Genomic DNA, 24509 nt, shown 5'->3' on the forward strand with positions numbered 1-24509 from the left:
GCAGATGCGGGCACATGCCGGCGCAGTTGGGGCACTGACTTCTGCCACCCTCGCACTGGCGCGGAGGCGTCGCCAGGCCAGCCGCCGCCCTGCTGCCGCACACCGGTCTGGCGACCAACAGTTTGGCGCGCTTGCTCCCCGGCCAGGCCGCCCGAGTGCACGTGTGTCTGGCGACCAGCGCGCGCCTGGCATCACCCACCTTGTCCCCATTGGTGCAGGCGAGCCTGCCACTCCCCCAGCCAGGGTGCAAGGAGCTGCTGCAGCCAGTGAAGAGGGCCACCCACAGCTGCAGCAGCCACCAGCCGGCCCCTCCCGGGCCCGCCCTCGTGTAGGCCGACCCCCAAGGGCATCTGGCGAGACGCCTTGTCGCCCTGAAGATCCTTCCCCCAGCCTCGCCACAGCCTCACGGCCCAGCTTGAGGCGCAGCAGCAGGACGGGCCGGGGCAAAAGACGGCTGTCGACAGACTCGCCCTCTCGCCACACCGAATAGAGTGTGTTGAGCGAGGGTTTGGGTGATGCGGGGGCTTCTGTTCTGGGGGGCATTATGTGGTTTGGTTTTATGGGGGTGTTTGTGTTGTGGGGGGGGCTTGTTTTTGTTAGGCCAGTGACAAAGGCCATTTGGATGGTGATGTTTTGTTAGTCCTCCCCAGGTTTTGGGAGTGACAGAAGTTTGTGACTGTTTTTTGGGGGTCTTCTCTGTTTTGCTCTTCCATGTGGGAAGGGCCCTGAGCTTTTGAAATAAAGATGTTTATTTATTCACCATGTGCAGGTGTCATGTTTCAAGTGGTTGTTGGGTTAACCGGCTGAGGGCTTGCGGAGCGGCTGCGTTCAGTGGCCCAGGCCATTCCCTGACAGGGGGCCTAGAAGTGTCGAGCAATAAGCCCCCGGCGGACGGCCCTTGGACCTTGTCGCTCCCTCCTGGCCTGGTGCTCCTCCTCCTCAGGGTCCTCCTGCTCGTCCTCCTGAGGTGGTGGGGCAATGTCAGGTGGCAGTGCCTGAGTCCTGCGGATAGCGAGGTTGTGGAGCATGCAGCACACCACGACGAACTGGGAGACTCTATCCGGCGAATACTGAAGAGACCCGCCGGAACGATCCAGGCAACGGAACCGTTGCTTGAGGACGCCTATCGTTTGCTCTATTAGGTTCCTTGTGGCTTGATGGCTTTCGTTGTATGCCAGCTCCGCTGGGGTCCTGGGCGCGCGGAGCGGGGTCATGAGCCATCTGCACAAAGGGTAGCCCTTGTCCCCGATAAGCCATCCCCTTGGTGGAGGCTGTGCCTGGAACATGTCAGCCACAGTAGTCTGGCACAGGATAAAGGCATCGTGGCTGCTTCCTGGGAAGCGGGCATTGACAGCTAGGATGCGCTGCCTGTGGTCACACACCAGCTGCACATTTAGGGAATGGTAGCCCTTCCGGTTGCGGTATTGCTCGGCATTGTGGATAGGTGCCCGCATAGCCACATGCGTGCAGTCAATGGCGCCCTGCACCATGGGGAAGCCCGCGATCCTGGCAAATCCGACTGCACGCTGCTCCTGCTTGTGTTGGGTCATGGGGAAGGAGATGAATTGGTGCCTCCTCGCGAAAAGTGCTTCGGTGACCTGTCGGATGCAGCGATGCGCGGCGAACTGGGAGATGTTCGCAATGTCCCCAGCAGCGGCTTGGAAGGAGCCGCTTGCATAAAAGCTGAGAGCCACCGTGACCTTCACTTCCACCGAGAGAGACGCCCTGGACATGAGCTGTGGCTGCAAATCTGCATGAAGCAGCTGGCAGATCTCTCCAACCACCTCCCTTCTGAAGCGCAGCCTCTTAACACAATGCGCCGCAGTCATGGTGAGATATGAGACCTGCTCCCGGTATTGCCTGACTGGGTAAGGCCTACGTTGGCGACGCCTAATGGCCCCTCTGCATCTAGGCATGCCTGGCCCTCTCTCAAAGCGTCTGCGAGCCCTTCGCACAAAATGTAGCAACTGAGGGTTGGCCCCCCATGCAGCCCCCATTACAAAGTTCCAAACAGCAAAATCACAAGGATGCAAATGTCAAAGCACTGGCTAGAAGCCAAAAATACCTCTCCTATGGTGTCTGAAATCAGTAATCTCTGTGCCTTGCTCTCTGTGCAGAAATCCAAACCAGTCAAGTCATTGCAGCGAAATGGCTGGCTTTTATGGGTGAGTGGATGTGCCCTTTAATTAGCGCTCCCCGAATCCCACAGGGCCTCTGTTGAGTTCCATTTCACAGTTCTTAGCAGCGCCACGCCCACATCGGCCGGGCGCCACTGAATTTCCGGTTTGGGGCGCACAAACGGCGTTGCACGACGGAATGACGTCATAAGATGCGCGCGCAGCTGAGCGGGCGCTAACACTTTGCGCCGGCGCTAAAGCCCAGCTGAATTTCGGCGTAGGCGCAGATCCGGCGGTGCCCGGGCGCTAAGTGGATAGCGCCGGAAATCTGGCGCTAACGGCTGGCGCAAACAGCTGAATTTCTAGGCCCATATCTTTAGGCAGTCTCAACCCAGTTTCTGAAAGTTCCATAGTACAAAACTGATCATAATTCAGTACAATTTGCCACAAAACTAGGTATGATAATCAAAAAGACCAAAGGAGAGATGATGTGCAAAGGGTGCCACTCTCCAGCACTAATCTCCTAACCTTGCAGACCACAAATTTAGTTAAAGAAACATAAAATTAAATTTTGAGAAAGCAACTTGTATTTATTTAGCACCTTTAATGTAGAAAAATGCCCTAAGGCACTTCACAGAGGCGTAATTAAAGAAACAGACACTGAGCCAAAGAACAAAATATTAGAAGGGGTGACCAAAAGATTGGTCAAAGAGCTGGGTTTCAAGGAGGGCCTTAAACAAGGAGAGGGCATTTTTTTAAAAATTCATTCAAGCGATGTGGGCATCGCTGGCAAGGCCAGCATTTATTGCCCATCCTTAATTGCCCTTGAGAAGGTGGTGGTGAGCCACCTTCTTGAACTGCTGCAGTCCGTGTGGTGAAGCTACTCCCACAGTGCTGTTAGGGAGGCAGTTCTAAGATTTTGACCCAGCAATGATGAAGGATCGGCGATATACTTCCAAGTCAAGATGGTGTGTGCCTTAGAGGGGAACTTGGAGGTGGTGGTGTTCCCGTGTGCCTGCTGCCCTTGTCCTTCTAGATGGTAGAAGTTGTGGTTTGGGAGGTGCTGTTGAAGAAGCCTTGGCGAGTTGATGCAGTGCATCTTGTAGATGGTACACACTGGAGCCACGGTGCCAGTGGTGGAGGGAGTGAATGTTTAAGGTGGTGGATAGGGTGCCAACCAAGTGGGTTGCTTTGTCCTGGATGGTGTCGAGCTTCTTGAGTGTTGTTGGAGCTGCACTCATCCAGGCAAGAGGAGAGTATTCCATCACACTCCTTACTTGTGCCTTGTAGATGGTGGAAAGGCTTTGGGGAGTCAGGAGGTGAGTCACTTGCCACAGAATACCCAGCCTTTGACCTGCTCTCGTAGCCACAGTATTTATATGGCTGGTCCAGTTATATTTCTGGTCAATGGGGACCCCGAGGATATTGATGAACATAAGAACATAAGAAATAGGAGCAGCAATAGGCCACTTGGCCCCTCGAGCCTGCTCCACCATTCAATAAGATCATGGCTGATCTTGAGGTCAAAGCACTTCCCCACCTGTTCCCCATAACCCTTCACTCCCTTATCTTGCAAAAATGTATCTATCTCCACCTTAAATGTATTTAATGACCCAGCCTCTACAGCTCTCTGGGGCAGAGAATTCCACAGATTTACCACCCTCTGAGAGAAGAAATTCCTCCTCATCTCAATTCTAAAAGGCCGACCCTTTATTCCAAAACTGTACCCCGCATTCTAGATTTCCCCACGAGGGGAAACATCTTCTCTGCATCTACCTTGTCGGCCCCCTCAGTACCTTATATGTTTCAATAAGATCAACTCTCATTCTTCTAAACTCTAATGAGTATAGGCCCAGCCTGCTCAACCTTCCCTCATAACTCAACCCCCTCATATCTGGAATTAACCTAGTGAATCATCTCTGAACTGCCTCCAATGCAAGTATATCCTTCCTTAAATAAGGAGACCAAAACTGTACGCAGTACTCAAGGTGTGGTCTCACCAATACCCTGTAGGGTTGTAGCAGAACTTCCCTGCTTTTATACTCCAACCCCTTTGAAATAAAGGTCAACATTCCATTTGCCTTTTTGATTACTTGCTGTACCTGCATGCTAAATTTTTGTGTTTTGTGCACAAGGACCCCCAGGTCCCTCTGAACTGTAGCATTTTGTAATCTATCTCCATTTAAATAATAATTTGCTTTTTTATTTTTCCTGCCAAAGTGTATAACCTTGCACTTTCCCACATTATACTCCATCTGCCAAATGTTTGCCCACTCACTTAGCCTGTCTATATCCCTTTGCAGGTTCTTTGAGTCCTCTTGCTTTCCCACCAATCTTTGTATCATCAGCAAATTTGGCTACAGAACTTTCGGTCCCTTTATCCAAGTCATTAATATAGATTGTAAATAGTTGAGACCCCAGCACTGATCCCTGTGGCATCCCACTACTTACAATTTGCCAACCTGAAAATGGCCCTTTTATCCCGACTCTCTGCTTTCTGTTAGTTAGCTAATTCTCTATCCATGCTAATATATTATCCCCAATTCTGTGAGCTCTTATCTTATGCAGTAACCTTTTATGTGGCACCTTATCAAATGCCTTCACTCCTTATCTACTCCGAAATCCAAATCACCACATCCACTGGTTCACCTTTGTCCACCCTGCTCGTTACATCCTCAAAGAACTCCAGCAAGTTTGTTAAACATGATTTCCCTTTCATAAAAACATGCTGACTGTGCTTGGCTACATTATGATTTTCCAAATGCCCTGCTACTGCTTCCTTAATGAAGGACCCCAGCATTTTCCCAATGGCAGATGTTGGGCTAACTGGTCTAGTTTCCTGCTTTCTGTTTCCCTCCTTTCTTAAATAGGGGTGTTACATTTGCATGGGGGATTCAACGATGGTAATGCCATTGAACATCAAGGGGAGGTGATTAGACTTTCTCTTGTTGGAGATGGTCATTGCCTGGTACTTGTGTGGCGTGAATGTTTCTTGCCACGTATCAGCCCAAGCCTGAATGTTGTCTAGGTATTGCTGCATGCGGGCATGGACTGCTTCATTATCTGAGGAGTTGGGAAAGAAGCTGAACACTGTGCAATCATCAGCAAACATCCCCACTTCTGACCTTATAAAACAAAAAAGGTGACTCAACCGTGGCTAACAAGGGAAATTAGGGATAGCATAAGCCCCAAGGAGAGGACATATAAATTGGCCAGAAAAAGCAGTAAACCTGAGGATTGGGAGAAGTTTAGGATTCAACAAAGGAGGACAAAGGGATTAATTAAGAGGGGGGAAATAGAATATGAGAGTAAGCTTTCAGGGAACATAAAAACTGACTGTAAAAGCTTTTATAGATATGTGAAGAGAAAAAGATTGGTGGAGTCAAGCGTAGGTCCCTTGCAGTCAGAATCAGGGGAATTTATAATGAGGAACAAAGAAATGGCAGACCAATTAAATACATACTTTGGTTCTGGCTTCACAAAAGAGGACACAAATAACCTCCCAAAGATGTCGGGGAATATAGGGTCTAATGACAGGGAGGAACTGATAGAAATCAGTATTTGTAGGGAAATGGTGTTAGGGAAATTGATGGGATTGAGGGCCGACAAATCCCCAGGGCCTGATAATCTACATCTCAGGGTACATAAGGAAGTGGCCCTAGAAATAGTAGATGCATTGTGGGTCATCTTCCAAAATTTGATAGACTCTGGAACAGTACCCATGGATTGGCGGGTAGCTAATGTTACCCCACTGTTCAAAAAGGGTGGTAGAGAGAAAACGGGGAATTACAGACCGGTAAGCCTGACATCGGTACTGGGGAAAATGCTAGAGTCCATTATAAAGGATGTAATGGCAGAGCACTTGGAAAAAAAGTGATCGGATCGGACAAAGTCAACATGGATTTACAAAAGGTAAATCGTGCTTGACTAATCTACTGGAATTTTTTGAGGATGTAACTGGTAAAATAGATAAGGGAGAACCAGTGGATGTGGTGTATTTGGATTTTCAAAAGGCTTTCGATAAGGTCCCGCATAAGAGATTAGCGTGTAAAATTAAGGCACATGGGATTGGGGGCAAGGTATTGACTTGGATAGAGAACTGGTTGGCAGTCAGAAAGCAAAGAGTTGGAATAAACGGCTCTTTTTCCGAGTGGCAGGCAGTGACTAGTGGGGTACCGCAGGGATCGATCCTTGGACCCCAGCTATTCACAATATATATTAATGATCTGGATGAGGGAACTAGATGTAATATCTCCAAGTTTGCAGATGACACAAAGCTGGGTGGGTGTGTGTGCTGTGAGGAGGATACCGATAAACTCCAGTATGATCTGGACAGGTTGGGTGATTGGGCAGAAGCATGGCAGATGCAATATCTCGTGGATAAATGCGAGGTTATCCACTTTGGTGTCAAAAACAGGAAGGCAGATTATTATCTGAATGGCAATAGATTGGGAGAAGGGGAAGTGCATCGAGACCTGGTCGTCCTTGTGCACCAATCGCTGAAAGTAAGCATGCAGGGGCAGCAGGCGGTTAAGAAGGCAAATGGTATGTTGGCCTTCGTAGCGAGAGGGTTTGAGTACAGGAACAAGGATGTCTTGCTGCAGTTGTACAGGGCCTTGGTGAGACCACATCTGGAGTATTGTGTGCAGTTTTGGTCGCCTTATCTGAGGAAGGATGTTCTTGCCATGGAAGGAGTGCAGCAAAGATTCACCAGGCTGATACCTGGGATGGCAGGAATGACGTATGAGGAGAGGTTGGGTCGATTGGGCTTGTACTCGCTGGAGTTTAGAAGAATGAGAGGGGATCTCGTCGAAACTTATAAAATTCTAACAGGACTAGACAGACTAGATGCTGGAAGGATGTTCCCAATGGTCGGGGAGTCCCGAACCAGGGGTCACAGTCTAAGGATAAAGGGTAAGCCATTTAGGACAGAGATGAGGAGGAATTTCTTCACCCAGAGAGTGGTGAACCTGTGGAATTCTCTACCACAGAAGGCAGTGGAGGCCAATTCATTAAATATATTCAAGAAGGAATTGGATATATTTCTTAAGGCTAAAGGGATCAAGGAATATGGAGAGAAGGCAGGAACAGGGTACTGAATTTGGATGATCAGCCATGATCTCATTGAATGGCGGAGCAGGCTCGAGGGGCCGAATGGCCTACTCCTGCTCCTATCTTCTATGTTTCTATGTATCTATGTTATGGTGGAGGGAAGGTCATTGATGGTTGGGCCTAGGACAATGCCTTGATGAACTCCTGCAGCAATGTCCTGGGGCTGAGACGATTGGCCTCCAACAACCACATCCATCTTCCTTTGTGCTAAGTATGACTTCAGCCAGTGGAGATTTTTTCCTCTGATTCCCAATGACTTCAATTTTACTCGGGCTTCTTGATGCCACACTTGGTCAAATGCTGCCTTGATGGCAAGGGCAGTCACTCTCGCCTCATCTCTGGAATTCAGCTCTTTTGTCCATGTTTGGACCAAGGCTGTAATGAGGTCTGGAGCCGATTGGTCCTGGCCGGACCCAAACTGAGCATCGGTGAGCAGTTATTGGTGAGTAAGTGCGGCAGAGTAGTGTAGGGAGGGAATTCCGAAGCATGGAGCCTGAGCACCTAAACACAAGCCCACCAATGGTGTGACGAAGGGAGCAGGGGATCCACAAGAGGACAGAGTCAGAAAAGCGGAGAGTTTGTAAGGGTTATAGGGCTGGAGGAGGGTACCGAGATAGGGTGGGGCAAGACCATTGAAGGATTTAAACACAAGGATGAGAATTTTTAATTGAAGCTGTTGGGGGAACCAGAGCTAATGGAGAAGACAATGGTGGAGGGCAAGCGAGACTTGGTGTAGGATAGAATTCAGTTTTGGAGGAGCTAAAGTTTACGAAGTGTGGAGGACAGTCAGGAGCGCATCAAAATAGTTGAGTCTAGAGGTGACAAAGGGATGGATGAAGGTTTTAGCAGCACAGGGGCTGATGCAGTGGTGGAGGTGGACGCTGTTATGAATGTGTAAGTAGGCAGTCTTTGCGATGGAGAGGATATGGGGTCAGACACTCAGCTTAGGGTCAAGTAAGACACCTGGGTTGCAAACAGTCTCCTTCAGCCTGCGACAGTGGCTGGGGGAGATGAAGTCAGTGACGAGAATACAGAGTTTGTGGTGCGGGCAGACGACAATGGCTTCAGTCTTCCCACTGTTTAGGTGTTTCACTGAAGGAAATTGCAGCTCTTCCAAGACCGGATGTTGAACAGAAAGTTTAACAACACAGAGGCAATGGAGAAGTCAAGAGGGGTGCTGGAGAGGTAGAGCTGGACATCATCAGTGTGCACGTGGAAGTGCACCACATATCTGCGGAGGATTTCGCCAAGGGACAGCATGTAGATGAGTAAGAGGAGAGTCAAGGATAGAACCTTGGAGGCCTCCAGATGCTACAGTACCAGTGCTGGAAGTGATGCCATTGCTGGAGATGCTCTGGCTATGATTGAATAGGTATGAGTGTAACCAAAGAAGGGCAGTTCCACTGAGCTGGATAATTGAGAAGAGGCACTGAAGAGGATTGCATCGTTGAGTGTGTCAAAGGTTACAGAGAGGTTGAGGAGAGATAATGCACCATGACCGCAGTCAATGAGAATGTAATCAAGACCATAAATGTAGACCATATTACATAGGATATACAGCATAGAAACAGGCCATTCGGCCCAACCAGTCTATGCCGGTGCTTATGCTCCACTCGGGCCTCCTCCTCTCTTTCCTCATCTAACCCTATTCGCATAACCCTCTATTCCCTTCTCCCTCATATGCTTATCTAATTGCCCCTTAAATGCATCTATACTATTCACTTCAAACACTCCTTGTGGTAGCGAGTTCCACATTCTCACCACTCTCTGGGTAAAGAAGTTTCTTCTGAATTCCCTATTTGATTTTTTTGGTGACTATCTTATATTGATGGCCTCTAGTTTTGCTCTTCCCCACAAGTGGAAACATTCTCTCTGTATCTACTCTATCAAAACTTTTCATGATTTTAAAGACCTCTATTAGGTCACCCCTCAGCCTTCTCTTTTCAAGAGAAAAGAAACCCAGCCTGTTAGTCCTTTCCTGATAGGTGTACACTTGCATTTCTAGTATCATCCTTGTAAATCTTCTCTGCACCCTTTCCAGTGCCTCTATATCCTTTTTATAATATGGCGACCAGAATTGCACACAGTACTCCAAGTGTGGTCTAACCAAGGTTCGATACAAGTTTACCATAACATCACTACTTTTCAATTTTATCCCTCTAGAAATAAATCCTAGTGCTTGGTTTGCTTTTTTTTATGGCCTTGTTAACCTGTGTCAATACTTTTAGTGATTTGTGTATTTGTACTCCTGGATCCCTTTGTTCCTCTACCCCATTTAGATTTTTATTTTCCAAGTAATAAGTGACCTCCCTATTCTTCTTACCAAAATGTAATACCTCACATTTATATGTTGAATTTCATTTGCCAATTATATACCCATTCTGCAAGTTTATTAATGTCTTCTTGTAATTTGTTGCAGTCCTCCTTAGTGTTGGCTATCCCCCCCAATTTGGTGTCGTCCACCAATTTAGAAATTGTGTTTTTGATTCCAAGGTCTAAACCGTTAATATAAATTGTGAATAACAGTGGTCCCAGCACTGCCCTTGTGGAGCACCAGTACCCACCTTCTGCAATAGCTATTCTTTACCCCTACTCTTTGCTTTCTGTCTTGAAGCCAGCTAGCAATCCATTCTGCTACTTGTCCTGACTCCACATTATCTGACCTTATTCATTAGTCTATTATGTGGTACTTTATCGAAGGTCTATTGAAAATCTAGATAAATTACATCTACTACATTACCCTTGTCTACTCTTTCTGCTACCGCTTCAAAAAATTCAATGAGGTTGGTCAAGTAAGACTTTCCCTTTTGAAATCCATGCTGGCTATTTATTATATTTTTCATTTCTAGATGTTCTTCTATTTTCTCCTTTAGTAGGGATTCCATTATTTTTCCTACCACCAATGTTAAGCTGACTGGCCTATAGTTCCCTGGACATGTTCTATCTCCTTTCTTAAATATAGGTATTACGTTAGCTATCTGCCAGTCGTCTGGCACTACACCTTTTTCTAATGAATTACTAAACATGTGTAGTAATACCTCTACTATTTCTTCCCTAGATTCGTTTAAAATGCATGGATGTAATCTGTCCAACCAGGGATTTTATCCTCTTTGAGTTTGATGACTTTAAGTATATCTCCTCATTTTATTTTAAATGCAGTTAACCCATTAGTAATCTCATCATCCAATGCCATCTCCACCTGTTCTATCTCCCTGGTAAATACAGAAGCAAAGTAGTTATTTAATATCCCTGCCATCTCTCTATTGCTGCCAATAGTATTATCGTCGCCATCTCTGTGTGGTCCTATTCCCATCCCTACCTTCCTTTTTTTATTGATGGGCCTGTAAAATATTTTACTATTTTGTTTTATGTTCCTTGATAATTTAATTTCATAGTTCCTCTTTGCCTTCCTAATTGTTTTTTTTACTTCTCTCTGAATCCATTCATATTCTCCCTTATCATGCTCTCCCCTGCTGTCCATATACTTAATATATGCCTCTTTCCTTACCCTCAATTGTTCCCTTATGGCTTTATACATCCATGGTGTCTCATTAGTGTTTAGCTTGTTCTTGTTTATTAGCAGAATATATTTTACTGGATTCTGTTGAACATTATTTTAAATGTTTCAAATTGCTTTTCTATATCATTGTTTGCCAATACTGTTGCCCATTTTATTTTCCCAAGTTCTATTTTCAGCCCTTCAAAATCAGCTTTTCTCCAATCTTTTACCCTGGTCTTTGCCATACCTATTTCCTTCTCAATTATTATCTTAAAGCATATTATATTATGGTCACTATTGCCTGGATGTTCCCCTACTTTTACTTCTCTTATCTGCTCTGGTTCATTCCCCATTACTAGATCCAATAGCAAATCCTCCCTTGTTGGGCTTTTTACATATTGGGTTAGAAAGGAGTCCTGTACACATTGTAGGAACTCCATTCCCTTATCCCCTTTACCTACCTCTTCTGTCCAATTAATATCTGGGTAGTTGATATCACCCATGATTATTATTCTATGTTTTTTACTAATTTCCCTAATTTATCTGCATATTTCTTCCTCCACCTCCCTTCCACTATTAAGGTGACCTGTAGACTACCCCTATTAGTGTAATTAATCCTTTATTGTCTTTTATTTTATTTGTGTATGGGATGTGGATGTCGTTGGCAAGGCCAGCATTTATTGCCCATCCCTAATTGCCCTTGAGAAGGTGGTGGTGAGCTGCCTTCTTGAACCGCTGCAGTCCGTGTGGTGAAGGTACTCCCACAGTGCTGTTAGGGAGCGAGTTCCAGGATTTTGACCCAGCGACGATGAAGAATCGGCGATATACTTCTAAATCAGGATGGTGTGTGACTTGGAGGGGAACTTTGAGGTGGTGGTGTTCCCATGCGCCTGCTGCCCTTGTCCTTCTAGGTGGAAGAGGTCGCGAGTTTGGGAGGTGCTGCTGAAGAAGCCTTGGCGAGTTGCTGCAGTGCCATTTGTAGATAGTGCACATTGCAGCCACGGTCCGCCGGTGGTGGAGGGAGTGAATGTTTAAGGTGGTGGATGGGGTGCCAATCAAGCGGGCTGCTTTGTCCTGGATGGTGTTAAGCTTCTTGAGTGTTGTTGGAGCTGCACTCATCCAGGCAAGTGGAGAGTATTCCATCACACTCCTTACTTGTGCCTTGTAGATGGTGGAAAGGCTTTGGGGAGTCAGGTGAGACACTCGCAGCAGAATACCCAGCCTCTGACCTGCTCTTGTAGCCACAGTATTTATGTGGCTGGTCCAGTTAAGTTTCTGGTCAATGGTGACCCCCCAGGATGTTGATCGTGGGGGATTCAGCGATGGTAATGCCATTGAATGTCAAGGGGCGGTGGTTAGACTCTCGCTTGTTGGAGATAGTCATTGCCTGGCACGTGTGTGGTGCGAATGTTACCTGCCACTTATCTCTATCCACATGGATTCTATTTCTGTCTTGCCGATAGCTCCGTCACGTTTTTCTACTGCCATATTATCCCTAATAAGTACCATAGTGAGGTCAAGAGGTGGCCATAAATATGGGTAGGTGAGATTCTATGGAGGGAGAGGTTGAGGGAGGATAGGAGGGCAGTGAATTCAGAGGGATAAAGGGAAAAGGACAAAGGGCATAGAGATAGAGATCAAAATCACCAAGGATGGAGAGTCACTCAGTGCATAGGCTGGGTGAGGAAAGGACAGCAGATATTTTGGGGAGAAACTCAGCATGGGGTCTGGTAGACAATGTGGATTTTAAAGTAGAGGCAAGAGGGGTGAAACAGATTGCACAAGGGAAGAAACGGTGCCAGGGGAGTAGGGGAAGAGACCAAGGTGTGACTTGATGATAAGCGCCACACTGCCACCACAGCAATTTGGGTGGGGCAAGCAGCGGGATTTATAACCAAATGAGCAACAGTCCAGAAGAAAGGACGGTACCATGATCTGGAAACAGTGAAGAAGTTTGCTTAGCTCTGTCTGTATATATCAGAATAAAATTCCTCAGTAGCTGCTGTAAAAGATTTAAATTGTTGCTGTGATTTTTCTTCAGGTTTCAGTAGTAACACACTTTTGATCCTCCCAGGATCTGTACAACACAAGCAGTCATATTCATTTTATTTCACATTGGTGTGACTGGGGAGTCAAATAATACACAACTTCCTCCTGAAATACTTTCAGCACTCTCCCTGGGAAAAATTAATCACATCAATCTACACCAGTAGCAGATGAATAAACCTACATCATTCGACAGAAACACCATTTTTAAAAAGCATGCTAACTTTATGGATACATTACACACACAATATAAAAATATGCACTATACCCTCCCAGTGCAGTGTCTTTGCCTAGATATTTTACACTGAGAGAAAGTACAATGTCAGCAGACAACCCACAATTGCATTTTCTGAATACACATACTGAAGAAAAATGACAATACACAAGAGAAAAGCCCAAATGCTGAGTAAAGAAAAACATTATTTCCCTTGTGCTCTGTGGGGTTTTTTTTGCCAGAAAGGTAACTTTGATCAAAATTTCAAAACTATGTTTACTATTTTTAGTTTACAATGTAGTAATAAACTTCAACTACTAATCTGGCACCATTTGATGATAAAACTTGCTTTGATTCGTAGAAGCAACTTTGACCATTCAATGGATACATTCCAAGAATCTGCACTGGTAGCTATTGTTTTACTGATTGTAAACAAAGATACAGTTTTGGTTTCATGACTGAGCTTTCAGAGGATTGCCATACCAAAAGAAAATTGCAATATTTTACAATTAGACAATACTATAAAAGCTTATCAGGGAGAGTAAAAAATAGCAGGATTTAAATGCTCTTGTCGAATTCTGTATGAATTGCTCCATAATCCTGAAACGGTCTTCTAGATGTTTATAAATGATCCTACATGTTTCGATTTCAAAATGCTCAGCATCAAATTCTACAGAGGCTCAGACAAAATAAATGCTGCTGCATGTATACTTTGATAATATCTTATGCAGTCGGGTTCAACACAAAACAATAAAAAGCATAAAACAAACTCAACCGCCATTCACAAGTTGTTGTGATCTGGAATGCACTGCCTGAAAGGGTGGTGGAAGCAGATTCAATGGTAACTTTCAAAAGGGAATTGGATAAATACTTGAAAAGGAAAAGTGTGCAGCACTATGGGCAGCTCATTCAAAGAGCCAGTACAGGCACGATGAGCTGAATAGCCTCCTTCTGTGCTGTATGACTCTATGATTCACTGTTCTATCCTTCCCACCACCTTAAACTAATCTTTTTAAATTTGTATTTTACTTATGTTCTCAGTTGTTTCCTTTACCAAAAACCTTTTATTTAAAACACGAAAAAAAATGCAAACAAGTAGCTCAAATGAGTCCTCAGCATAAGTCTTTATACAGAAATATTTATCAGCAAGCTAACAAAAAACTTGAGTTACAATACATTCAAAAATGTTACTTTACTATAATTAAATACAGTATCACAGTACAAACTTTGGAGAGCATGTAAGATTCTCACACACTTTCTAAAACAGTCCTCAGAAAGGTGTATTATTGTAATTTTTAGGAGGAGAATGTCAAGCTATGTTGTGTTTATATCTAAGGATAAGTGAACTCCAAACTAAATCCTTTTAAATTTGTATTTTACTTATGTTCTCAGTTATTTCCTTACCAAAAACCTTGTATTTAAAACACATAAAAAAAACTAATGCAAACAAGTAGCTCAAATGTAAAACTTGGTATTCAAAAACTTCAAATGAGCCTGAACATTTTGTATAACCTAGCCATTTACTTAGCTACACAGATTAGTATACATATTGGGAACTCATAACTGAGTGCTTGTGCTGTGAATTTTGCAGATAATTTTCTGTCTTTTATTTCTGTACAGCACAGTAAACAACGTGTGCCTTGTAAGTTGCCACAGCACTTCAATACTTCATAGCATTCCCCTATCTGGGCAGAGTAAATGTCAGCCTGCTCAGGCATTTTGTAAACTAATTTTGCACTGCTTGGCTGCCCAGAGATTGTGGATAAATCCAGATAGCTTGCAATCTTAGTTTAGCAGCACAAGTTTAGCAGTATACGTACATCATTCACGTTAATCCCCCAATTTTTCATTTAGTAAGCAAAGTAAGTGTACACATTCGGATACCTGTATATAATAAAATTGCTCAAGAACCAGTGATATGTGAACGATTAACCAAGAACAGTAAAATAAAAGTTTTACTCCTAACCTGTACTACTAGCTATTATTCGCCATATTTTAGCAACACTGTTTAAACACCTCAGATTACTACAATATTTAATGTTTAATCCACAATGGTTTACAGCAATGAATGACACTGCCTTAATATAGAAAAGTCTGGACGATCTAACTCTTACAGTCTGTGTGCTGCTCAAACAGAAAGCAGAGTATGTATATTGCTACAGATGCTTTTAAATATTATAATCTGTACTTTCTAAAAGGATAACTTTGTGTGGATTTGGCCTGAACTCCAAATTTTCACCCAATTGGAATGAGATAATGTCATGTCTGTTCAGACCCTACTGAATCTGCTCAGTGTGGAGAAAAAGCCACACCTTGGCCATTTCACACAACTCACCGCTCTTCTTTTTGAACATTCAGTAACTTCTGCAGTTCAATTTAAACAGTAACAACCTATACTTTTATAATATGTGCAAAGAGATGATGCAGAATGCTTTAGAAGGCAGGGGGCAAAAGCACATGGTAAAAGGAAGGGCATAATGCGGATTTTAAAGGCAGGGAGGGAGGCAACCAGCTGCAGATGCTGGCAGGGTTTCAAAGGGCCAGGGTAGGGTGGCTGAAGGGAGCAGCCGCCAATAGTGGTGGAAGGAATGGTGTTAGGGGGCAGAAGATGTGTGCATGGACATTGAGATGGAGGAGAATATGAAGGGGCATGGTGTTGAGGGATTTGAAAGTGAGATTGGGAATCTTAAAAGCAAATTTAACATGATGGGTGATAAGCCCCAGTGTGGGTGCAAACACTGTACACAGCATTCTGAATGGCTGGATGGTGAAAATGGAGAGGCTGGCATGGGAAGCCAGCTACAAGGTGACAGAAGCATGGATCAGAGTTTTGGCAAAAGAGGGAGAGAGGTAGGGGGAAGGCAGGTGACATGGGGAAATGAAAGAAAGTGATCTTGCTGACAAACTGAATGTCAGGGAGGAAACTGAGCTTGGGCAGCAGACAAAGTAAAGAAACTTAAAACTCAAAACCAATGTTCAAAAATAGATTAACCTAACTGCATGCAAAGCCATTTGTTACTCAGGGTTCTCCGAGATGCAATTCTACTATTAAGTTCACCAATTATACTTCCATGAGCTTATAGACTGAATTCAAAATCATAGGTCAGAAATTACATGAGCAAAACTAGAAAAAAAGGCATTTCCATGGGCTATATTGCTTTTGCCATCACTATGACACAGTGAATCCTTTTAGTTTACATAACTTGATAGGGGATGTTCTAATGATGCAAAGCACAGCACACTGCAGAAAAGCTTTTTCAAGAACAACAAAATTGTTGCCACCAAAAGATTAAGCCGCCAGAAGCAGGTGTAGAAATATTCTGGAAAAGTACACCTGTCTCTGGGGACAGCTAGAAGAAAACAATCACTTGTGTTAATTAATCACATCTGTCATAGAAATAACTGAAATAGTGCCTTATGAACAGGTCTGAAGGCAAAATTTCACAAAGAATAAAATAATTTGGCTTTTTTTAAATCCAATGTGATCTAATCTGTACTGGACAACAGATTATTGTACTACAGCGGATTGGGGCTGAGGGTAGGTTCTGAGCTCTACAAGATTTGGCTACAATCAGCTTCAGATCAAAGCACAATAGTTTAATGGTACTTTGTAAGGAGAGGGTGCAATGTTTTTTGCAGGAAATATCCTCTTTGTAAATAAGCAGAATCAGAATAAGTTGCCTGTAAAGTGATGAAAAGGTGGTGGAAGGGATGTGTGTTGCCACTTTCTACAGCAATAACCCTGGGAGAACAGGCGTGTGCACAAAACACATCCTTCCTATGATAAGATGTGGTTGTAATGTTCTCTCATTACAGTGGCCAGATTTTTGCATGATTATGATATACCAGATCAAGTAATAAGGGACCAGTGACATGGAATATGAAAACATGCCAATCCGAGCACTTATTGCCTGTCAGGAAAGAAGAGATGTGCCCAATATCCTCAGACTCCAAAAAAGGGCACTTTTTTTTGTTATGTTGTGTCACCTGAACAAATAAAGTAGCTCCTGGAAACACCCCGGCTATACATGCATTAACCCCTAGAGGGTTAGTCACAGCATTTGTGCTTACCATATGGTTTAACTGTTGGTTCACCCTGATGACTATTTCGCTGGCAGATAACATGAATACTAAAAATAAATTGTACAATGTGTTCTTTAAAATTAATTTAATTATATCCCCAAAATAAAAACGAAATTCTGCCGCTTCTCTCTCAAGCCGATCAGCTCGGATTTTTCTCTCCCTTTTTTAAGGATTAAAGAAAGTCCTTGTAAACTATTGTACTGTAAATGTAGAACCGAGTTTCTCTGTTTCATAAAGCTGGGCTATCTCCTTCGCTTAACCTACAACTTCAGTCCTGGAGTGCAGAGAATTCTTGCTCATTCCGCACACACCCTGCAGAGAGACTTTAAATAAAAACTTCTCGGAACGAAGGCGGTGCTTCACACAGACTATATAAACAAACACAAACAGCGTTGGCTTAGTTCAAGGGTGGGACGTGTCTCTTTGCAACTGCCCCTCGCCTTCGGGACACGTTAACCAGCCCCGAGGAATAGGTGGAGTGTCCGTGAATCGCCGTCTCCTTACTTAGGGATTAAAGAAAGCGGCCAGGGCTGGCAAACAGCGCTGAGCACCGGCACGGCGCCCTGCCTCTCCTGGGCTGGTAATGAGCGGCTCGCTGACAGCGACAGCGCCCACAGCATGCTGCCTGCAGCGGGCAGCGGAGCACGGCCCTGGCCCTGGGCAGGCACTGCCCCTTCGTCCCACTGCCCCCTTCTCCCTGCCTCCCTCTCCCCCTTTCCTCCCACCACTCACTCCGCCCCCTTTCCCTCTCTCTCTCAGCTCCCTTTCCCCCTCTCTCTCACTGCCCCTCTTCCCAACTCTCACTGCCCCCTTCTCTATCCCCCCCCCACTGCCCCTCACTGTCCCCTTCTCTATCACCCCCCACTGCCCCTCTCCCCCGCTCTCACCACCTCCACTCCCCCTTTCCCCCTGCTCTCACTGCCCCCTCTCCCCCTATCCCCCCAGTCCCAGCCCCCTCTACCCCCCCAGTCCCAGCCCCCTCTGCCCCATATCCTAGACCACTCTCCCGCCTCCCCCCCCGTCCCCTGCCCCCTCCCCTCCCTGTCACTGCCCCCTCTCCCCCCTGTCACTGCCCCCTCTCCCCCCTGTCACTGCCCCCTCTCCCCCCTGTCACTGCCCCCTCTCCCCCCTGTCACTGCCCCCTCTCCCCCCTGTCACTGCCCCCTCTCCCCCCTGTCACTGCCCCTCTCCCCCGTCACTGCCCCCTCTCCTCATTGTCACTGCCCCCTCTCCCCCGTCACTTCCCCCACTCCCCCTGTCACTGCCCCCTCTCCCCCCTGTCACTGCCCCCTCTCCCCCGCTGTCACTGCCCCCTCTCCCCCCTGTCACTGCCCCCAATCTCCTCTGTCACTGCCCCCTCTCCCCCTGTCACTGCCCCCTCTCCCCCGTCACTGCCCCCAATCCCCTCGGTCACTGCCCCCTCTCCCCGTCACTGCCCCCTCTCCCCCGTCACTGCACTTCTCCTCCCTGTCACTGCCCCCTCTCCTCCCTGTCACTGCCCCCTCTCCTCCCTGTCACTGCCCCTCTCCCCCGCTGTCACTGCCCCCTCTCCCCCCTGTCACTGCCCCCAATCTCCTCTGTCACTGCCCCCTCTCCCCCTGTCACTGCCCCCTCTCCCCCGTCACTGCCCCCAATCCCCTCGGTCACTGCCCCCTCTCCCCGTCACTGCCCCCTCTCCCCCGTCACTGCACTTCTCCTCCCCGTCACTGCCCCCTCTCCCCCGTCACTGCACTTCTCCTCCCTGTCACTGCCCCCTCTCCTCCCTGTCACTGCCCCCTCTCCTCCCTGTCACTGCCCCTCTCCCCCCTGTCACTGCCCCCTCTCCCCCTGTCACTGCCCCTCTCCTCCCTGTCACTGCCCCAATCCCCATCACTGCCCCCTCTCCTCATTGTCAGTGCCCCCTCTCCCCCTGTCACTGCCCCTCTCCCCCTGTCACTGCCCCCTCTCCTCCCTGTCACTGCCCCTCTCCCCCGTCACTGCCCCCTCCCCCGTCACTGCCCCCAATCCCCCTCCCTGTCACTGCCCCCAATCCCCCTCCCTGTCACTGCCCCCAATCCCCCTCCCTGTCACTGTCCCTCTCCCCCGTCACTGCCCCCTCTCCCCCTCCCTGTCACTGCCCCCTCTCCCCCCGTCACTGCCCCTCTCCCCCTCCCTGTCACTGCCCCTCTCCCCCTGTCACTGCCCCCCTCTCCCCCATCACTGCCCCTCTCCCCGTCACTGCCCCCTCCCCCCGTCACTGCCCCCTCTCCCCCATGTCACTGCCCCCTCTCCCCCGTCACTGCCCCCTCTCCCCCTGTCAATGCCCCCCTCTCCCCCGTCACTGCCCCCTCTCCCCCGTCACTGCCCCCTCTCCCCCTGTCAATGCCCCCTCTCCCCCGTCACTGCCCCCTCTCCCCTCTGTCACTGCCCCCAATCCCCCCTGTCACTGCCCCCAATCCCCCGTCACTGTCCCTCTCCCCTGTCACTGCCCCTCTCCCCTGTCACTGTCCCCTCTCCCCCCTGTCACTGCCCCCAATCCCCCCTGTCACTGCCCCCAATCCCCCCTGTCACTGTCCCTCTCCCCTGTCACTGCCCCTCTCCCCTGTCACTGTCCCCTCTCCCCCCTGTCACTGCCCCCAATCCCCCTGTCACTGCCCCCTCTCCCCCGTCACTGCCCCCAACCCCCCTGTCACTGTCCCTCTCCCCCTGTCACTGCCCCCTCTCCCCCCTGTCACTGCCCCCTCTCCCCCCTGTCACTGCCCCCTCTCCCCCGTCACTGCCCCTCTCCCCCGTCACTGCCCCCTCTCCTCATTGTCACTGCCCCCTCTCCCCCGTCACTTCCCCCACTCCCCCTGTCACTGCCCCCCTCTCCCCCGTCACTGCCCCCTCTCCCCCGCTGTCACTGCCCCCTCTCCCCCCTGTCACTGCCCCCAATCTCCTCTGTCACTGCCCCCTCTCCCCCTGTCACTGCCCCCTCTCCCCCGTCACTGCCCCCTCTCCCCCGTCACTGCCCCCAATCCCCTCGGTCACTGCCCCCCTCTCCCCGTCACTGCCCCCTCTCCCCCGTCACTGCACCTCTCCTCCCTGTCACTGCCCCCTCTCCTTCCTGTCACTGCCCCTCTCCCCCTCCCTGTCACTGCCCCCTCTCCCCCGTCACTGCCCCCAATCCCCCTCCCTGTCACTGCCCCTCTCCCCTCCCTGTCACTGCCCCTCTCCCCCTGTCACTGCCCCCCTCTCCCCCGTCACTGCCCCTCTCCCCATGTCACTGCCCCCTCTCCCCCGTCACTGCCCCCTCTCCCCCTGTCAATGCCCCCAATCCCCCCTGTCACTGTCCCTCTCCCCTGTCACTGCCCCTCTCCCCCCTGTCACTGCCCCCAATCCCCCCTGTCACTGTCCCTCTCCCCTGTCACTGCCCCTCTCCCCTGTCACTGCCCCCTCTCCCCCGCTGTCACCGGCTGCCTCTCTCTGTCTCTCGCTGCCACTAACCTGCGGCTCAGCGGTTGGCTCTTCAGCTCGTAAAACGTTTTCGCTTCTTCATGAAATTCCTCCGCGACTTCAAAATCCGGAACAATTCCCGACTCAGCCTGCATGGGTCCGGAGAGGTGGGGGGGCAGCGGCTCTACAAATAAAATTGGGTTTCTTTTTTCTTTAAATGTCAAAAGCGGCGGCGGCGACACGGTAAATGTCAACAAGATACAAAGTTTCGCTTAGTGACAGCCGCTGTCTCCGCATCAGACCCGGAGCCTCGCCACCTCCTCCTGCCGTCTCCACACCGCGCCTGCGTCGGGCCGCACAGGCCGCCGGGGGCTGTAGTTCTCGGGGGCCGGCCGTCCCTTCACTTCCCGCCGGCCGCCCGGGAGCCGGCGGACTACAACTCCCAGAGCGCACCGCGGCGCGCAGCCTGCCGCTGGAACATGTGCCGCTGGCTGACCGGCCGGCTGGTGCTCGCATACAGTGTAATGTCAGCAGGTTTTATTGGCTGCTGCAGCAACCACCACAGTAAATTCTACTTTCATTTGTTTGCATTAATGCGGCCAAAGGGTAAACACTGGAAAATGCTGGGTTATACATTAGTGAGCTGTTATATATGTTTATTCCATCGCAGTTGCATTGCGTTTTATTCAGTTTCTCGCCTGTGTTATCGAAATGCGAGCATCTAAATCCGACTGACTGCTTGCCATTTGAATTTTCTTGTCTATCTCTGACGTCCCTTAGCCCCTGCATGTGTGTTTATTTTTCCCAATGCGCTTTGATGCGTCAGCAAACGTGTTCTGAACTCAGGATGATCTTGCAAAGGGGTGAAAGAAGGAGTCCATATTTTTGTTCTTCTGTTTCACATAGTTCGAAAATATCAATTTACACGTGGACAGGTGCAATTACAAATAAAATACAAATACAGGAGAGCACTGCCCCAAGGGCATGTTTGACGGGTATATTTCACAAACATTGCATTAATGATAAAAGAAACATACCTGACGCAAAAAAAATGCAATGTAGGTACATTTCCACATCACCATTCATTGAACAGCTCTGACTTTGGGTTCAGGTTTATAATTATGTACAACCAATCAGGAATTAAAATTAAAATAACTTTTTCATAATCATATAACATTTGCTCCAAAGCAAAATACTGGGGATGCTGGAAATCTGAAATAAAAACAGAAAATGCTGGAAACAGTCAGCAGGTCAGGCAGCATCTGGGAAGAGAGTTACCATTTCAGGTCGATGACCTTTCACCAGAACTGGAAGAATTTAGAGAGTTAACAGTTTTTAGCAAGTACAGAGCCACAGAAATAAAAGGGGAGTGGAAAGAACAAAGGGAAAGGTCTGTGATAGGGTGGAGGACAGTCGTGATTAAATGACAAAAGGGATGATCGTGCAAGGCAAAAGCGGGTGATAATGGGGCAAGTCAATAAACAAAAGCTGGCAGGGAAAATGGTACCCTGGATGAATTTGTATTTGGCGCCCTTTCCTTGAGTTTAAGCATGTAGTAGTATTAGCGAAAGCTTCAGAAATAAAGCTGTAATAGAGGTTCTTTTATCATTTAAATAATAAATGATACAAGCCATAAAAATAGCATTTTAGCTAAGTGACAAATAAACTAAACACTAAACTAATACATAACAATAGCAAATAAAAAACTTTGTTCACCAGGATACTTTGAGCCACATCATTCTCGATAGACAGGATGGCCAGCGAAGATAGCCTGTCATCTCCTATGGTTGATCGCAAATATGTTTTTCTGAGCTCCAAATTTGAGAAGTTCCATTCGCTGCTCGCCACTGATACGGGCATGGTTAACCGGATCCTGAGTGCTATCCATGTGTTTGGGAACTTGCTCTTGAAAGATGAAGTTTGCTCTTCTTGAGGAGCACTACAGTCCAGCAGACTTTGGAGATAGCCAAGTTCTTCGCAGAGGTCGACACCGTTAATGTCAGACCCTCTTGACCACGGTGCCCCCCGACCACGGCGCCTTGGGCAGTCACCCACGTTGCCCACCCGTAAGACCAGCCCTGAAAGCTGGGTCCAGAGGAGGTGTAAATGGTTACAGCAGAACCATAATTATTTGTGGCCTTACCTACCCTATCTCTGTAACCTCACACAAGCTCACCGCTTCTCTGACTCTGGCCTCTTGTGCATTCCCCGCTCCCTTTGTCTCATCATTGGTGCCTGGGCTCCATGCTCTGGAATTACCTCCCTAAAGTACTCCAGCTCTCTATCTTCCTTTGCTCCTTTAAGGCCTCCCTTGAAACCCACCATTTTGACCAAGCTTTTGGTTACCCATTCTAATAACTCCTTCTTTGGCTCAGTGCCTGTTTTTCTGATTACTCCTCTGTGAACTACCTTGGGACATTTTTCAATATAAAGGTCAAATAGATAAATGCAAATAGATTCATAGAGTAGTACCTCGTGGCATCTGTGCTGACTCTTTCGAAGAGCAATCCAGTTAGTCCCACTTCCCGGCTCTTTCCCCATATCCCTGCAATTTTTTCTCCTTCAAGTATTTATACAATTCCCTTTTGCAAGCTACTATTGAATCTGTATCCACCACCCTATTAGGCAGTGCATTCCAAATCCTAACCACTCATTGCATAAAAAAGATTTTCATTATGTTGCCTCTGGTTCTTTTACCAATTACCTTAAATCTGTGCCCTCTGGTTATCAACCCTTCAGCCATTTGAAACAGTTTCTCTTTATTTACTCTATCGAAACCCTGCAGGATTTTGAACACCTCTATCAAATCTCCTCTTAGCCTTCTCTGCTCTAAGGAGAACAACCCCAGCTTCTCCAATCTATCCAACTAACTGTAAAAAACAAGAACTTGCATTTATATAGCGCCTTTCACGACCTTAGGACATCCCAAAGCATTTTATAGCCAATTAAGTACTTTTTGAAGTGTAGTCACTGTTGTAATGTAGGAAGCGTGGCAGCCAATTTGTGCACAGCAAGCTCCCACAAACAGCAATGTGATAATGACCAGATAATCTGTTTTAGTGATGTTGATTGAGGGATAAATATTGGCCAGGACACCAGGGAGAACTCCCTTGCTCTTTTTCGAAATAATGCCATGGGATCTTTTACATCCACCTGCGAGGGCAGACAGGGCTTCAGTTTAAAGTCTCATCCAAAAAGCAGCACCTCCTCAGTGCAGCACTGGAGTGTCAGCCTAAATTTTATGCTCAAGGCTCCGAAGTGAGACTTGAACCCACAAACTTCTGACACAAAGGCGAGAGTGCTATCCACTGAGCCATGGCTGACACTAATCCTTCATCCCTGGAACCATTCTAGTAAATCTCTTTTGTACCCTGTCCAAAGCCTTCATGTCCTCCCTTAAGTGTGGTGCCCAGAATTGGACACAATGCTCCAGCTGAACGAGTGTTTTATATAGGTTTAGCATAACTTCCTGGGTTTTGTATTCAATGGCCGGAGTTTTCTTTACCTGGGCGGGTCGGGTGTGGGCAGTCGCCATGGAGGGTCGTGACCCCGTTCTTCACACCATGCCACTCCTGAGGTCGACTTTCTGTTAATGGTGCCCATTAAGGCTGCCCTGCATGTTACCCGGCCCTATTAAATGGTGCGGGTCTGATGAAATCAACGATGACGCGTTTTCAGCCAGGATATTTAAAGGAGCCATGGCCACATTGCATTTGAAGGTTTATCTACGAGTGTGCAGACAGCACACTGCAAAATTGGACTGATACAAAGAGTGCCAAACATGACTGCACTGAGGCAGAGGGCTGCACCCAGGTTCTCTGATGACTCCCTCCATATGCTTGTGGAGGGAGTCAGAGTACGCAGGGAGGTCCTCTTCCCTTTGAATGGGCGGAAGAGACCTCCCCAGGAGACAAAAGGAGTCTGGCTCCAAATAGCAGAGGAGATCAACAGCAGGGATGTGGTCAGTAGGACCTGGGTGCAGTGCCGCAAATGTTTCAATGATCTCATCAGATCTGGAAAGGTG

General features: G+C 47.6%; 1 protein-coding gene across 3 annotated transcripts in view; it reads right to left on the reverse strand.

Annotated features, from left to right (window-relative positions):
• LOC147110997 (microphthalmia-associated transcription factor-like) overlaps window positions 1-20834 on the reverse strand; it is a 439553-nt gene extending 418719 nt beyond the window's left edge. For 2 of the 3 annotated variants that reach the window (XM_086001449.1, XM_086001447.1), the window contains exon 1: window positions 20537-20834. In XM_086001449.1, the coding sequence (XP_085857575.1) occupies window positions 20537-20640 (104 nt within the window). In that variant the 5' untranslated portion in view covers window positions 20641-20834. The remainder of the gene's footprint in view (window positions 1-20536) is intronic. The other variant, XM_086001446.1, reaches the window with a different exon arrangement.
• Window positions 20835-24509: the final 3675 nt, after the last annotated feature.

This window comes from Somniosus microcephalus, chromosome 11 (genome assembly GCF_052327205.1).
Source record: "Somniosus microcephalus isolate GS21.2 chromosome 11, FLI_Smic_1.0, whole genome shotgun sequence".
Lineage (NCBI taxonomy): Eukaryota > Metazoa > Chordata > Chondrichthyes > Squaliformes > Somniosidae > Somniosus > Somniosus microcephalus.